The sequence below is a fragment of the Centruroides sculpturatus genome, unplaced genomic scaffold (genome assembly GCF_000671375.1).
Source record: "Centruroides sculpturatus isolate CEXI.00-Female unplaced genomic scaffold, Cexi_2.0 scaffold37, whole genome shotgun sequence".
NCBI classification, from domain to species: Eukaryota; Metazoa; Arthropoda; class Arachnida; order Scorpiones; family Buthidae; genus Centruroides; species Centruroides sculpturatus.
In genome coordinates this window covers 603,157-621,128 of record NW_019384346.1, presented here as the reverse complement: position 1 = coordinate 621,128, position 17,972 = coordinate 603,157, and the positions used below count along the sequence as shown (strand labels likewise).

Genomic DNA, 17,972 nt, shown 5'->3' with positions numbered 1-17,972 from the left:
TATCTTTTCTAAGTTATTTTTAAGTTATTGTTACATTATGTTATGTAAGTTAAGTTTTAGTATCATTTCCCTTCTCCCTCTCCCTCCACCAGTTTACACCTCCACTGTCGTCTATCCTCAAAAGTAAGGTGCAAGTAAAACTACATTTTTTTAATCAATTATTATTCTATTATGGTTATTTATACATTTACAACTACAAAATGCATTTTTCAGTGTTTTCCTTACTATAGTTATTATTATTTTTTTAATATACTACTTAGCTTTAATTTGAGTGTGTTTTTCATGTTGGAACGAATTATTTGGTTTTACATGTAATCGTATGGGAAAAAATGATTCACCTTACGACATTTTCATGATACGATCTCAGTTTCAGAACGGATTAATTTCATATTCTGAGGTACCACTGTAACAGGATCTACCAAGCATAATATGTTGAATGTAATTTTCAATATTTTCTTTGCTTTTTTGTGAATTCCTGCTGTTGACTTGCTAAAAAAATTTATTGAAAATTTTTTAAAATTATGAACTGCAAGGTTTGACATTATGACTTTTAAGACTTTGTAAGATTATTTTAGTTTTATTTGATTATTAATAACTACCCAAAAACATTTATAAATAACTTTGTCATTTAAGAACTGTATTGGAACAATTTCTTCATAGTTCTATCACTGAAAAAAAGCAGTTAGCATCAAATGTATCAGAAAATGTATGAACAGAATTAGTTCATTTAGAAAATATGACAGATGTTCAATAATTATTAACAGAAAAAGAAGCTGGTGAAGTGGAATCAGTTAAAATAACAATACCAAATCAATTCAGAGGATGATAATGCAAATGAAAATTCTGAAGTTCCAAATTTTGCATTAAAAAGCATATGTATAGTCATAAATTTGACCAAGCATTTATAGTTTTATTTTTGAACATAAATCCTTTCATTGGAAAAAAAATTAACTCCATATCATGAAATTTACAAAGATCTATCAATTAAAAGCAAACTTGCCTGTTATGTTCCAATCTCATTTAAATATAAAAAATTTTGTTTGATTTGAATATAAAATGAATCAGCCTGAAGAGATAGTCATAAATTATTGAAAGTACTTGCAAAGTTTAAATAAAGCATTGATTTTAACACAAGACAGTGTATGTTATTTTTATTGTTATTTTAAACTTAAATGCTGCAGATGAAAGTTCAGAAAGATATTCTACAATAGAGAAAGCATTCTTATTTAAGTGTGCTTAGCAATAATAAAAAAAAAATCAAATGAATACATGTTACCTGATATATGTAATATAGTATATAAGACATTCATTTAGTTATTTCTAATTTTTAGTAAATATTAATTTTCCAATAGTTACAAAAATAAAATGATATATTTTTGTTAGCTTTGGAATGTAACTTCCCATTTTTGTGCTAGTTCTTAGTCTCAAATAACACAGTTTTGCACTACAGTGGTACCTCGTACTTCAAACGACTCTAACTTCAAATGCTTCAGAGTTCGAATACAAAATTTGACAAAAATTTGCATTGGGATTCAAATTATGCTTCAAAGTTTGAAATGCATATGCAGTGAAAAAAATGTGCTCAAAGCATAAAAGCAATCTGTTATGTTTTCAAGTTGACTCTTGCTCTCATTCTTGTGTTATGCCTGTATGTTTTCAGTGGTTTTTTCACTTTATTTTTGGTGTGTTTGGTTATATATACTGTATTGCATGTTATTCGTCAATTTTTAACAATTTCTTCCTGCAATTTTTCTTTGTCAACATGTTTTGTATCCTTTAATTCAAAATTTTCCAAATGGAATTTTTTAAACCATATTTGACTTGTTTGAAGTTTAGCATCTTCCTCATACACATTACAATTTTTTTTTTTTTTTTGACTGTATGATGTTATATCCTTTTTGAAACTCATAAAGCATAATATGCTTGATATGCTTTTTATCTGATGACATTATTTCATGTCTTGTTTGAATAAAATCAAGTTGTAAAGAGTTTAAAGTAAGATTCTAAACAAATAAAATCTTACATTATCTATATTTTAAATTTTACACTACAATTAATTACTATTACAATTACAATTAATCACACATCTAGGAAGATGAATCATGGTGTGTGACCAAGAAATGCAATTTTCATTTTGTGATTTGTGTTATACAGTATTTGTGTATTTTATTTATTGCTTTTGTGTTTTAATTTATTATCAAGGCATTTAAATGTGTTATTTTTACATTAAATTATAATCATTTGCTGTTTTAAGTTTATTGAAATGGATATTATTAATTTGCTTTCCATTATTTCTAATGGGAAAAACTGATTTTGACTTCAAATGATTTAGAGTTCAGATGACCCTTGAATGAATTAAATTTGATGTATGAGGCACCACTGTGTGAAATTCTATAGGAATGTATTTAGTAACTTTATATATAGTGTTATATGAGAGTTACTGGTATTATATATAAACAAAAATCTTTTCATTTGTTATTTTTGAATAAAATTTGAATATAGCTTTTTCAAAAAGAAAGGAAAAAAAAAAAAAAAAGGAAAAATTGATTTCTTCAAATATTTTATAAAATTAATACTGAGAAATTATATTTTATCTTATGTTCAAATAAATGACATCATTATTAGCATAGAGAGAAAACTCAATCAATTTTAATATTTAATAAATTTTTAAAATTTATTTTTTAAGAATTTCAATTTTAGTTTAAATTTCTAAATATTTTGCTGCATCTAATAAATAAAAATCCGTGTATTTAAATTTCTTTATTTGAACAAGTTGTTAAACATGTTTAAATAATAATATTTATTGAAAAAATATTAATAGAAATTCATACTTCTAACCTCATATCTGTCTTTTTCTTCTCTATCTAAAATCTTTTTTGTTCTTAATTCACCAGTAATAGGATTTAAATGAAATTCTGAAGTTTCCTCCATATTCTTGTCATTAACTTTTAAATGATATAATATTCTTCCATTTTCTCCTTTATCGTTATCAATAGCTTTTACAATCATTATTAAAAAGTTTGGAATACTTTGATTCTGAAAAATATTTAAATATATTGTAAATATCATTAACTGAATATACACTCAGTAAAAAGAATAATTACTAAGATCATCATTAAACATTTTTGGTTGTTGAGACACATGTGTCTCAGAAGCCAAAGGTATTTAGTGATGATTTTAGTAAATATCAATTTTAAGAAATATATAATATAATGTAATATTAATATAAATAAATATAATATAATTTTAAAATTCAAAGTTTGAAAACTATACTGATATTAATAGCATTAAATGTCTTTTATTAAGCAAAACAAAAAAATATATTCTAATTTCCAGCATACAACCTGCAGAAAATTAAACATTGCATGACTACATTGTGATATATTCTATACCTACAAAATACTGTTAAAAACATGTCACTTAATCCATATGCAGTTTAGAAACTATTGCTTCAAAAATTTCAGTTTTCCTCATTTTATTTAAATTCTTGTTACAAAGTAATTATAAATGTAATTATAAAATAAGTGAAACAAATGGAATATTTGAGACAGAATCATCCAAACTGCATTAAGTATCAAAAGGAAAAATAATAATTATACCTATTCAACCAGAGATGACCTAGTAAACTGTAATCATCAGGCCATCCAATAGTATCTAAAATTCTGTTTCATTCATACAATTATTGTTTAGAAAATATAAATGAAAATTTATTCAATTATTATATTTAAGCTTTAAAGTTATTTAATATTACAGTATTTTAAATTGGCATTTTCCCATGAATCCTCCATTCTTTTATATATCTAAGATCTTCATTTTCTCTTATATTCCATGTGAATAAGACAGCAGACAATTAAGATAAATATGATGGCTCTATTCTGAACACAACCTGTCATTACAACTTTGCATTGTCATTCTTTTACTGATACAATATATGTATGCATTATGAATAGTACTGTACTACGAGAAACTAGCATTTTATTTGGAAGAATGTTTCCATAAAATATCACCAATAAGTGCATAATTTTCATGAGTTTTAAAAAATGCTGTTTCAATTACTTTCTGTTATTTTCTGTAAATAAAAATATTCTGTTTTCTCTAGTGTCGTGGTATCTAAATTAATAAAAAATAAGCTACCCAACTATTGTTTAAATCTATTTGCTATGAATATGCTCAAGTCTGGTGCTAATTGCAAAATTGCATTTTATGAAATATCTCATATATGGCATCCAATAAGATTTCTACTAACAATGATTTAACTTCCATTTGGCAATCACTTTGTTAATAATATCATAATGTAATAATTCATAAACATAACAATTATGTTCAAATATTTCATTCTTTTATTTCAGATTTAATTACTGTTTTTTGATACTAGCCACTGCAATCAACTTAATAAAGCAAACAATGCAATTTTAAGAGTAAATAACAGTTTAAAAAATGCAAATGTTCTTTTTTGGAGCAGGGTTTATAAAATTATACTCCCTGTAATTTTTTATTATAATTTTAAAAAAATGTGTTCCAATTCAAAGCAAATATTATTTTTATTTTTGTTTTTCAAAATTTTCCTCAAAGAAATTTATATCAATTAAACTTAAATTTTTAAAAATCTAATTTTGAAGATGATTATTTTTTATATTAATTCCTTATTGACAAATTTGTTCTCTATTTTTGACAGAATTGTAATAAATGGACTCAATGGCAGAGAAATAAATCTAGTTTAAGACATAATATGAACCAATATTAACTAATCAGATATGAATAATTTTTAATATTTAATGTATTAAACATATAATTAATGCTTATGTAGTAGTATATTCTTTTACCTCAGGTATTTCCACTGTAGCATTTAGGAGTGCTGGTACTATAAATTTAGGTTTATCTTGATTCACTTCTACAATTTTTATATAAACAACAGCTTCATCAGCATTTGGTCCTGTACCATTCATGTCACGAGCTTCAACTTTCAATTTATATTGCACTCTGTTATCACGTAATGATTTAGTTGGATAAATAATTCCAGTTTCTGGATCAATACCAAATATTCCTTTAAAAGAAATATATGTAATAGATAAATAATATAAATTCTGACAAATAATAAAAAAATTCATACTTTATACAAAACAGGAACATAAATTATGAGGGACATCCAGAAAATAAAGAACATTTGGATATAAAATAGAAAAAACACAGTAATGATAGGGAAAAAGTTTTATTAAGTAATTAGTACAAGACCAATTACTTTTCTACATATTTTCACTATTACAATTAAAGCACTTGTCATAGCATGACACTAGTTTTCAAACTCCTTTGTAATAGACTTCTGCTGTCTGTTCCTTCAGTCAGTTAATGACAGCTTTCAGCTTGGGAAAGAGGCGACAGTCACTGAGGCCAGGGCCAGATTGCGACTGAATGGTGGATGTTCAAAAACATCCCAGCCAAATTTCTGAAGCACAGCTTGAGTGGCTGCAGTAGAGTTTGTTTGTGTGTTATCTTCCTCAATTAAACATTAAACACCATTTTCTCACACTTGCTTTGTTCATAATGTGATCACCATACACTTTCATTTGTTTATGAATTTCTATAGGACAATTTTTTTTCATGTTTAGAAAACTAATAACAATTGTGTACAAATGTGTGCAAAAATTGAAAATCCTGCCAAATGCAAGAGTTATTTGTTCATTTACAAAATGAATAATACTTTGCACTTTTCAGGATTTTCGATTTTTGTACACATTTTAACCCTTGACAAAACAGTAACAATAAGCCTGCCATTATCACTCTACACACATCAGAGAACAAATTGATTTTGAGTCAATGGTTGTAATTTACCTGCACAGAGTGCTATGTGAAAACATACTTTGTTTTCTGGACACCCTAGTATATATATATATATAATAGCTCTAATGATAACTTGATATAGATTTGGAGATGTCAAAAATTCTATATATTTTGCTAGCAATGAATTCTACAACGAACTAGATAAACACCATTTCAATTATGATTGTGTAGATAAAGTCTGACCTCATATTGAATTTCTGAATTTATGTTTTCAAACTGCAAGTTCAATATTGAAAAGCAGTTAGATGAAGAAAAAGGAAATGAAAGAGCTAACAGTTTATAATTTAAAAATAATATAACTACAGCTTAATATAAAATAATTGCAACAAAATGTATAAATATAATTATATTCATTAAAGCTTTCTACATAACAAAGATGTTTGAAAAAGAATCAATGCAAAACATTTGCAAAGAAATAATTTTTACAGTTGAAATGATATATGTAAAAATCTGCAATTTTCATTTATGTTTTATTATGAGCAAAAACAGTGTTGCAGAATTTTATTAAAATTAGTTTTCTTCTTTCAAAAAATTTCAAGTAATATCAATTAAAACAGTTTAGATGTTTTAATTGTACAAGTTAGTATATATCAATGTACTATTTTGTAAAATTTTAAAACATATGTAAATCAAACACAGAATCAAACAATAAAAAACTTTTGTTGTTTGTGAATTCTGATGATGGAATTTATGTCTGAAAAACATTTAAATCCTGAATAAAAGAAGATAAAAGAAGTGGATTCCTTATCTGTTCTAGTGTATAGTTTCTTCATTAATCTTAAATTGTAAATAAAAGAAATTATTTTTAAAATCTTTCTAAAAGTCGATTTTTAGATTAATTAATTTGAACTTTTAAATTAATTTAATATTAATTTAAATGAATAATTATAAGTTTTTAAATTTATTATTTATACATTAATACAAGATTAAAAATTGTACCATCATCATCTCCATCTATTATATCATAATATATAATTGCATTATATCCTTCATCATTGTCAATTGCAGATATCTGTATGACAGGACTTGGAGGATCTAAAGGAATATTTGATACAATTGAAGCTTCATATTCATGATTACTAAATTTTGGGACATCATCATTGACATCTTCTAAAGTAATGTAAAGCTAAAAAATATATAAATTTTTACTGTATTTCATTAATTTTAAAAACATGGTCAACATTCTTTATAAACAATCTTACAGGCACACTTGTAGTTCTTCTAGTGCTAATATCTGAACCTTTATCAGTTGCTTGAATTTGAATAGTAAAACTTGGTGATGATTCTCGATCTAATATGGCACCCTGTGCAACAGAGATCATTCCCTAAATAGGAAAAATTTTACACTTTATTCATAACTAAACATCTAAAATTTTTTTCTAAGTTATTATTTAAAGTGGTTTAATTTAATATATATGTATAAATAAATAAATTTTATGTTAAATTATTATATTATGGAAGACCAACAGAAAGTGCATATTCAATAATACTAATATTTCCTATTTTATTTAATTTATTTACCTCTTGGTCAATTATAAAATTGTTGCTTCGTTCTCCTAATAATGAATATTTAATTTTTCCAAAATCTCCAACATCTAAATCTGTAGCTTTGACATTTATAACAAGAGTTCCAGGTGAAGAATTTTCCATAAGTGTTGCATGATATGATTTCTAGGTTAATTGTAAAATGTTTTAAAATTCACAAAACTTTTCATTTAAATCTCATTAAAGTTATTCTAATATATAAACTTGAAACTTATACAAAAAATGAAATACTATTCAAAAATTGAGACAATAATTTTTATACTTAATATGTATTTTAAAATTAAATAATAATAGAAACTCTAAAATTGTTTATATTAAAATTATTGTTTCAATGATTTCTATAATATAAAAAATTTTAAATATATTGATTTAGCTTAAAATTTAAATCAATATATTGAAGAAAATTAAATCAACAAATTTAAATCAGAGTTCTTTTTAATAACTGCATTATTATAATTTAAGTATCACTGTTTAAAAATTATCTGTAAAACTAATTAATATACATCTATGTCCTTAATTTAATCAAAATTATTCTTTCAATCACTATATCAGTGTATTTCTATTAATAGGACTTATCATACTGGTGTATAAGATTACAGCCTCACAGTTACACAGATTAAAATTGTTTTATTTTACAATTACCTGGTAATTACACAGATTAAAATTGTTTTATTTTACAATTGTAAAATAAAACAATTTTAATCTGTGTAACTGTGAGGCTGTAATCTTATACACCAGTATGATAAGTCCTATTAATAGAAATACACTGATATAGTGATTGAAAGAATAATATCTGTAAAACTTCTTATAAAGACAAATTTTATAATTAAATTTTTTGTGTATATATTTTAAAAATACACAATATAAACTATTAAAAGGGAAGCAAGAATATGAGTTATATAGTTACATTTTTATTTGTTTTAATATTAACTTTAAAATAACTCAAAATAAAATATCCTGTAAGAATATTTCAAATAAAACTGTATTTTTTTTGTATATCTTTAGAGTAGGACTATACAGTTTTTACTGTAAAAATAAATGTACAAATAATTTACAAAAAAAATTGTTCCAACACCCTTTATGTATTTCTTGTTTAATACCAGTATATGTATTACCCCCTGCAACAGGGAATCATTCCTTTTTTGCTAATAAAGATTATGATGATTATTAATTTTTCATCAATTTTTTAACCTTATTTAGATTACAAAATTCCATTTCCAAAATTTTATTGTGAACAGCAATATAAATTCCATTTTATTTTTTAAAAAAATCTTTAAAAATTCTCCATAAAAGCTCAGAAAAATTCATTAGAGTTCGTTTTACAGAGGTTTNCATATGAATCACTAAACCATAAATCAAAAGATCTTGAATTGTCTAGTCTGTGTTTCTGTCAATGCTAACATAATATATACCTGTGAATTATGAACTATTAATAATAAAATAATCGTGTTTGTGTCTGCTATGTTAAATTTATTATTCCTGTTTATGTTCATAGCAGCTCAAATAATTGAAAATGAAATATCATACCAATACAAAAACACTGTCTCAATACATGTTGAAGATTCAATTTAATAAGTCAAATGCTCAAAGCTAGATATACCAATTAGAGAGAGAAAACATGTTATCAATATCTGAAAATAATTTGTTTTTAAAAATTTTTATTTTGTAAAATTCACCCAGATGGTAATATCACATTAACAGATTAAAACTGAAGACAAAGTCTGTTGAAACATCAGATTGGTCAGCATGAAATATACTGTAGATATTACCAGTGCTTCTCTCAATGTACAAAAGTTTAAGCAGCATACAATATGGACCCAAGGCTGTATGGATGGAAAAGCAAGATGATGTCTGTTTGTCTGTGCTCTGATTTTAAAAAAAGTGTTTTTTTTTTAATTGGATATATATTTTTTTAAATTTTAAGGCAATTTTTAAGTTTTTGACAATCAAGTATATAGTGTACTAAAAAATATTGGTTAATTGATTAATGTTAATATTTCTTCTACTTAACTGCCAGAAGTATTATTACTGCTTTCATGATTTCAATAAAATATAACCAAATTTGGTTGTATTCAAATGTTGGGAATTTTTCAGGAAAATTAAAAAGTTTTGTCTGGTTAATGCACGGTGTTTTTATATTGTACAGTTGTAATAAGGATTTCTGTAAATTATAAAGTCTTATAAAGAGATGTATAGTTTCATATTATTGTATCTATGCAGTATAACTTTGTCTATGAAAAAATTACATAATACTCATTAAGGTCAACTATCAGGCAGCATTAACACTTACAAGTAGTCTGATAGCAGTTGACTCTAATGAGAATCTGCTGTACTTATAATTTTCAATAAATTTTTCTGATTAAAGTAAAAGGAAAACAAATTATTATATACATTATTAAGAATAGTTACATAATTACATAATCTAATAAACAGGATTAATTAAAAAGAAATTTTATACCTCTGAAAAAACAGGATCATTATCATTGATATTAATAATATTTGCTGTAATTAGTGCAATTGCAGAAAGTTGTGGTACTCCTGTATCATAGGTTATTACTGTAAATTTAACTTGTGTGATATCTTCATAATCAATTCTACTTTTCACAGAGAGTATACCTAATTCAAATATAAAAAAAGAAATTTTAATATTTCCTAACAGTTATCTAAAAAATTAATATAGTATATATATAATTTTCATAAAATTTAAATTTGATTCTATAATTTACAATTATTTCTAGGATGCAAGAAAGTAAATAAATTAAAAAGAGTTACAAATAGCCATATGAATCACTAAACCATAAATCAAAAGATCTTGAATTGTCTAGTCTGTGTTTCTGTCAATGCTAACATAATATATACCTGTGAATTATGAACTATTAATAATAAAATAATCGTGTTTGTGTCTGCTATGTTAAATTTATTATTCCTGTTTATGTTCATAGCAGCTCAAATAATTGAAAATGAAATATCATACCAATACAAAAACACTGTCTCAATACATGTTGAAGATTCAATTTAATAAGTCAAATGCTCAAAGCTAGATATACCAATTAGAGAGAGAAAACATGTTATCAATATCTGAAAATAATTTGTTTTTAAAAATTTTTATTTTGTAAATTTGATACCTTGTCTTTTGGTATCATGTCTGTATGTCATTTTATTAAGTACAATCTCAGTTTCAATTTAATTATCTATGTTTAAATAGATTTTATTGCTAGCTATTTTAATATAGTAAATTTATTATACATTTGATCTTAAAAACCTTACCAGAAGTTTTATCAATATTAAAATATTTATTTTCTGAAACCAATTCATATCCAGCAATATTAGAATCAGGATCAGTAGCAACCATGGTTGTTACAATACTTCCCACAGGTTGTTCTTCCATGACATTTATTGTTATTTCTGGATGATCTGGTGACCAAGGTTTTGCAAACATTGGTGGAAAATCATTAACATCAATTATTGTCACAACAAGTGTTCCTGGAAATATATTAAATTATACTGATAAAAATGTTTAAATTAATATAAAAACATATATTATATCTACAATCACAACCATTTGTAATAGAAATATTAAGTGTCATTATGTATTCATTAAACTAAAATAATGCAATATTATCTTAAGTATCAAATTGAAAAAACCACTTCTGATATTACAGTCAAGATATCAGGTATAAAAACAAATATATAATAAATAGTTCAAAAACTTTTAATAAAAAATAATTTCTTCAGGAATAAATATAATTGTAAATAGAGCAGCATTCTTACAGAATATAAAAAAATAATTTTCAATATAATTGATGAGAATAACTCTAACATTTACATGCATATAAAACATGAATAATAAAAATATTTATATCATCATTAACAAAGGATGCAGCGAAAAAAATTTAAATGAAATTATTTAATTAGTTATTTATTAAATAAAGTACTCAAGAGAATAGATTCAAGTTACAAAAGATATGTAGTCAATGAAATACAATAACTATCCACAAAAAATCTTTATATATCAGTGTTGTGTTCATTACAATATCTACTAATGCAGGGGTAGCCAACCTTTTCAGAAGGCAAGCCAAATTTCAGAAATAATATTTCCTGCCGGGCCACGCACCTAATTTTTTTATATTTTTTAATTAAAGTAAACAAGCAAGCGTGCTACAGCTTCAACCACATCATCACTTCCCAGTAGGTGAGATTGTGGTCAAACACTTGCCTGGTTTAATGTAAAAAAACACAAAAAATAGGCATATTTATTTTTTTGAAGAAAATAAAACATAACCGAGAATCAAACATATTTATTAGACAATTTAAAAATATTTAAAAGTGAGACATCTGACTTTGTTTTACAGAACTAAGTGCATCAAAATTGATCTCCACTGATGTTGTCGCTACACGCAAACAGTTTTCCAAATGAACATCAGTAATTTGATCTCACTTGTGATTTGATGTACTTCATGCGACTAAAAAGCTGTTCACACGCATAAGTGTTTCCACATAGTGAAACCATCGACAGAGCATGTTTGTAAAACGCAGGATATTCATCCTTGTCCAAATACATTTCATAGAACTCTTCCAAACCAACTTGATGAAATTTCTCCAACGTTTCAGGGTTTACTTACTTATAGAATCAATATGGTAGACAGGCTACTTGGTTAAAGTAGTTTGAACTGTAATTATAAATATGTTACATATGTATTTTAATGTTGATTGCAAAATCACTCCAGATGCATTGGCGATAATAAAATGAAACTACAGAATAACAGGGAATTTTGTCAAGCTGGACTGAAAGTAGTTATGAGTATGAGCCAGATAGCATTGTGAGCTTCCCAAAAACACCGAAGACCACAGAACATATATAGCTGAAGTTGAAGTCTCGTATTAAATTATATCAACACCTAGCGTCGGACAAAAAACTAAGTAACCTTGAGTGTCAAATAGTGGGATATTTGAAATAGCTAAAAATCTATGAATTTTTCCAAAAATGAGCAATATTTCAAATTTCTCTTAGCTATAATTTAAAAATACATGATACGAATAACTCATGATGTAATATTCTTTTGGTGATATGTATAATAAAGTTAACATTTACATTCATTTGACCTAGCTCCATGGGCTGCAACATGACTCCAGGCGGGCCGCATGCGGCCTGCGGGCCTCGTGTTGGCCACCCCTGTACTAACGTTTTCGGCCTCCACTGAGGTCTTCTTTGGGTGCTGACTAAGCGGTGTCTCCCCTTGACTGTTAGAACGATGTTGCCCAAGTTGTAAATATTGCGCATATCACATTTCACTCCTCTGCTTGTCCCTGTTCGAATTCCTCGAATAGGTATCTCCACACCTGCACGATTGTCTCTTTGTCTTTAAAGTTGATACAGGTGCCCCCAACGTTGGCTTTATAGATCTCCCAGGCCTCCTGATGACGGATATGATCAATTCGAAACACCTGTCTGATTGATTTGGTGTTTGGGAAGTCTGCCGGAATTTCAGGGTCGGTAACATATGCCGTCAAGGCAGTGGTATGACTGTTATTTTTAATATCCAATTGTAACTGTTTTTGTGTTGAGTGCATGGTAGAACCAATATAAACTAAGTCTCTTCGGAATCTATTGTCCCTGACAGCAGCCAGCAGTCCATTAATTAAGAACGATAGGCGCACAGTCGTCCGGTTGGTTGAACCAGACGACTGTGCGCCTATCGTTCTTAATTAATGGGCTGCTGGCTGCTGTCAGGGACAATAGATTCCGAAGAGACTTAGTTTATATTGCTTCTACCATGCGCTCAACTCAAAAACGGTTATGCGAGCATCAATCAGATATTAAAAATAACAGGCACACCACCATCTTGATGGTGTACGTTACTGACCCTGAAATTCAGGCAGACTTCCCGAACACCAAATCAATCAGACAGGTGTTTCGAATTGATCACATCTGTCACCTGGAGGCCTGGGAGATCTGTAAAGCCAATGTTGGGGGCATCTATATCAACTTTAAAGACAAAGAGACAATCATGCAGGTGTGGAGATAACTATTCGAGGAATTCGAACAGGGACAAGCAGAGGGATGAAATGTGATACGTGCAACATCATTCTAACAGTCAAGGGGAGACACCGCTTAGTCAGCACCTGAAGAAGACCTCAGTGGAGGCCGAAAACGTTAGTGGATATTGTAACGAACACAACACTGATATATAAAGGTTTTTTGTGTATAGTTATTACTCAACACAGTGTTACAGTTAGAGGACGTTTTGTGAATGAAATATAATATATCATATGATTATCTTTAAACAATATTGTTATTGGAGAAAGATAATTATATAAGATTCAAACATGTAAAAACAATAAAAATCAATTAGCAAAAAAATATATACAGTTAATATAACCATGATAAGATGATATATAAACTTTCATAATCAGAACTATTTTTCTCCAAAAATTAATAATTCAAATTAAATTAAAAATATGAATGCACTAATAATATAGAAATAATCTGACTGAATGGTAATGTTTTGTAGAGAGTATATATGAAAATTTTGAAAGTTACAAGGTAGGATCAATAAAGATAAAATGTTTATATTAAGGAATAAATGGATTTAAACAAAAGAAATGACTGGAATAAGAAATTTGACAAAAATTTGTTTTTATAAATATCAATGAATTTAATACTCAAAATTTATAATAAATATCCATAATCTAGTATACCCAATTATTTATACTTGTTATTGTTAATAGCCAGGGGGTATGGTGTGATTGTAGAAAAATAAGTTGCAAGATGCAACTGTCTACAATTGTTTTATTTATTTTTATGTAAACCCATACAAATCACACAGCATAATAGTTATTTAATTAAATTTAATAAAGACAAACACAAGATATACATAAAAAGCTTCTATTCAAATGAAATTATATTTATGGAATAATGTAAGAACTTATAAATTCTGCACCATTAAATGGCTATTTTATTTAACAAATTTAAAAATTTTAAACACTACTGTTAATTTAGATACTGGCACATTCACTATTTATTTAACAATAAAATAAAGCATATTAATTTAAATAAAAACAATAATAATAATAATAATAATTATTACCAGTTCCAGTTTGTTGTGGAATTGCACTGATATCAGTAACAGTGACTGTTAAAGTGATAATAGCTGCTATATTCCTGTCTAATCTTCGGTTAACACGAATGTCTCCAGTATTTGAATTTAGGTCAAAAAATGACTAAAAATAATTTATAAATATAATTTATTTAATAGAATAAAAAAGAATGCTTATTTTGATAAATATATTTTTCATTACCTTATAGATTTTTATAGATTGATTAATTTGCCTTCCATCCTTATCAATTGCAGTTATTGGTTCTGTTATTTGAAATTTTAAAGATTCTGGAGTATTTACATCAGGATCTTTAGCTTTTAATTTGTAGAACACATATCCTGGTTCAGCTCCTAGAAAATTAATATAAAATATGAAAAATTAAGATAAATCTTTGAAAGAGAAATATAAAATGTAAATTTGTATATATTAAAATATATTTGAATTGAAATATATGTTAAGATTATTGAAACTGAATAAATAATAAAAAATATATTTTACAAAGATTTACTTTACAAATAAATATTATAAAGATATTATGCAAATAACCATAATAAAGAAAATTTAATATGAAGCTAAAATTAGCAATATTTGCCAGATATAATCAGTCACTTTTATAACCACTTAACATTGTTTTTTTTTTTTTTTGGACAAATAAACTGAAATGTTATGTCCTTTGAATCTTCTTGAACTTGGGTGAGCATTGGATTCGAGGACATAACATTTTAGTTTATTCATCCAAAAAACCTCTTTTAAGTGGTTATAAAAATGAAAGAAAATTTAAAACAATAACATGTATTACAAAATGATTTCTTTCTGCTATCATTTATCATTTAACTTCAATGTGAGACAAATCATTTATATTAAAATGTAACTACAATAACACATTTTTATTCTTAAAATTATTCTATATTTGTATGTATATAGCTGTATAATAAATGATATAAAAAATGTTGTTCTTACGTATGATTAAATTCACTAAGATACAAAAAGAGGCTTAAAAGTGATACCATATAAATCTTTTTTATTCATAATTTTAAATCCAAAATAGCTGTGCATATCTGTTTTATCCAAGTTTTCAGTTATCTGAGATAGTATTGGTCTATATTACATTGAATAACTAGGATTTTACTGTACTGTACATATAACTGAAAAATTTATTAAAAATATGTTAAAGTTATAATTAAATACAAACCTTCTGAAACTTGGGTTCTTTGTGTACTTGGAGTAAAATAAGGAGCTTTATCGTTATTATTTAGAATGTGAACATTTAAAGTAGTAGTGCCTGTTCTTACTGGAATTCCACCATCTATTGCTATAATCTGAAAACAAAAAAATAAATATCATACAGTTATATCACAATCCTTTCAATTATTGAATACCATATACAATTTAAATGATTCAAAACTAAACAAAAACACATCACAAGCTTCTAAAGGATGTAGTGTGTTTTTGTGTTCAATAATTGAACAGCATCATTTTTATATGTAGTTGGTGAGGTTTACAGGTTCAAACTTTTTTTTAAGGCAACATTTTCCAGACAGAAATTCTGCTTTATTAGAGCTCAATAAGTCAATTAAGTAAGGTACAAGGATAGTAGAAGAAAGAAAGGAAAGAGGATGGTTTAGTAGTTTTTGAGAAAGTGTAAATATACATAAAAAGTTTGAGGTAAAATAATTAATATAAAATATTGTGACATTACAAACTGTTTCAAAATGGTTTCTAAATGAGGAGTATAATTAATTAGAAGTTAGCATCTCATATCCTTTTGTGATTGTATGGCAGACTATAAAATCCACAGTATATTGATTGTTACACAACATAATTTGTTAAACATATTGCTGATACACATAATACTTTTTAACTGCCATTTAATTTTTAATTCTATTTGATAAACTTTTGGTAAATTTCCTTTGTTTTTGCATATTTTCGCAACTTATCAATTTTGTATATTTATTTCTAACATTTTAGTGGAATTTTGTATACTAATTATAAAAGCAAAGCAATATTATCATGAAGTTCATTTCAGACATTTTATTTATTTCTCTAACAATACTTTTATATATGATTTTTTAAAGTTTTTAAACTTTTGAATAAAGAATTGAATTAAAATGTTTTATTCAGCACCTTAACAATATGTATAAAGCATTCCATGCATTTCAGGAAAAGCTAATATTTATAAATTACTTTTTATTAATTTATTAAACATTTGAATTGCTGAGTTTGTTAATTCAATCACAATCTAAACCAGTGTTTCTCAACGGGGTGATATCGCCCCCATGTGGGTGTTTTTCCATGTTAAGGGGTGATTAGTAACAATTTATATTTTGGGGGGCAAAAAACAATTTTCTGGGCAATATAGTAAAACATTATATTAAGAATAATTAGATATTTTATTCGTTATATCATACAATAATTAAACAAATAACATTATACTAGTCAATAGTCTATTCAATGCAGTACAAATTTGGAGTTAGCCTTGGCCCTCCGCTCGGAATTTTGAAGTAAAGGGGGCGATACTACGTAACGGTTTTATTAAAGGGGGCGATACTACAATTAAGGGGGCGACGATTCATTAGAGGTTGAGAAACACTGATCTAAACAGATATTGAAAAGCAAACAAAAAGAAAGGAATTGAAATGTTTTTGATTTGTTGTCTAAACTTAGTATTGATTAATATGTTAACTTATTTAGTAAAGCAGGTAAATGTATAGTTTTAGATTACAAAATAATGTTAACTTATGGAAATTTAACATTTTTCTTTATATAAGATAACTTTTTAAACTTATTGTTTTCTCTTGCTATAAAAATTTAAAAAGTCAATTGTTGGATTGACAGGTTTTGAATTAAATGTGCTTTATATAATTTTTAAAAATTCTAAATTCATAACTTTTTCTTCTAGATCTTTAATAAAGTTCATAAAATACTACTGATTTGACACTTGTTATTTTAATTTTAAAAATATTTTTGGGATTGACATATTCATTTAATAGGCTAAATACAACAAATAATATAAAATAATTCATTTCTAAATGCAAAACTATGGAATTAAATAACTTTCTTTAACAATTTCATAGTTAATACATTCTACATTTTTAGAAACAAGAAATTATTAAATTGCTTTCATCTTTTATACTTAGTATTTAATGAGATTTTAACATTAAATACTATTTTCTAAATCTTTCAAATTACTGTATCTAAATGCAAATATGAAAAATTACATCTTGTAATCTAGTACAAAAAGTTTAATATAAGTGAATCATTTTTGGACTATTGTATAGTCTTCATCAGATTTAATAAAAAAGAATTTAAATATAAATATGTTTAACTGCATAATATTATTTCATAGATTAAATATTACAAAGAACAAAGTATCTATACCAACGGTTCCCAACCTTTTTCGGGTGGCGACCCCTTTTTATAAAAGCCAAGTGACCCGCGACCCCAATACTATTGAAAAAGACATTTTTAATAAGGTAATTAAAAAAAAAAAA

The 17,972-nt window shown here is 26.0% G+C and overlaps 1 protein-coding gene across 1 annotated transcript in view; it reads right to left on the bottom strand.

Annotated features, from left to right (window-relative positions):
- The window catches only part of LOC111635619 (cadherin-87A-like), an 86,315-nt gene that overhangs the window by 17,569 nt on the left and 50,774 nt on the right, over positions 1-17,972 (bottom strand). Inside the window, exons 20-29 of the mRNA XM_023380636.1 lie at positions 15,674-15,800; positions 14,683-14,831; positions 14,472-14,604; positions 10,651-10,866; positions 9,842-9,999; positions 7,360-7,509; positions 7,041-7,163; positions 6,778-6,964; positions 4,824-5,044; positions 2,839-3,036 (exon numbers count right to left, since the gene is read on the bottom strand). Coding sequence (XP_023236404.1) covers positions 2,839-3,036; positions 4,824-5,044; positions 6,778-6,964; positions 7,041-7,163; positions 7,360-7,509; positions 9,842-9,999; positions 10,651-10,866; positions 14,472-14,604; positions 14,683-14,831; positions 15,674-15,800 — 1,662 coding nt within the window. The remainder of the gene's footprint in view (positions 1-2,838; positions 3,037-4,823; positions 5,045-6,777; positions 6,965-7,040; positions 7,164-7,359; positions 7,510-9,841; positions 10,000-10,650; positions 10,867-14,471; positions 14,605-14,682; positions 14,832-15,673; positions 15,801-17,972) is intronic.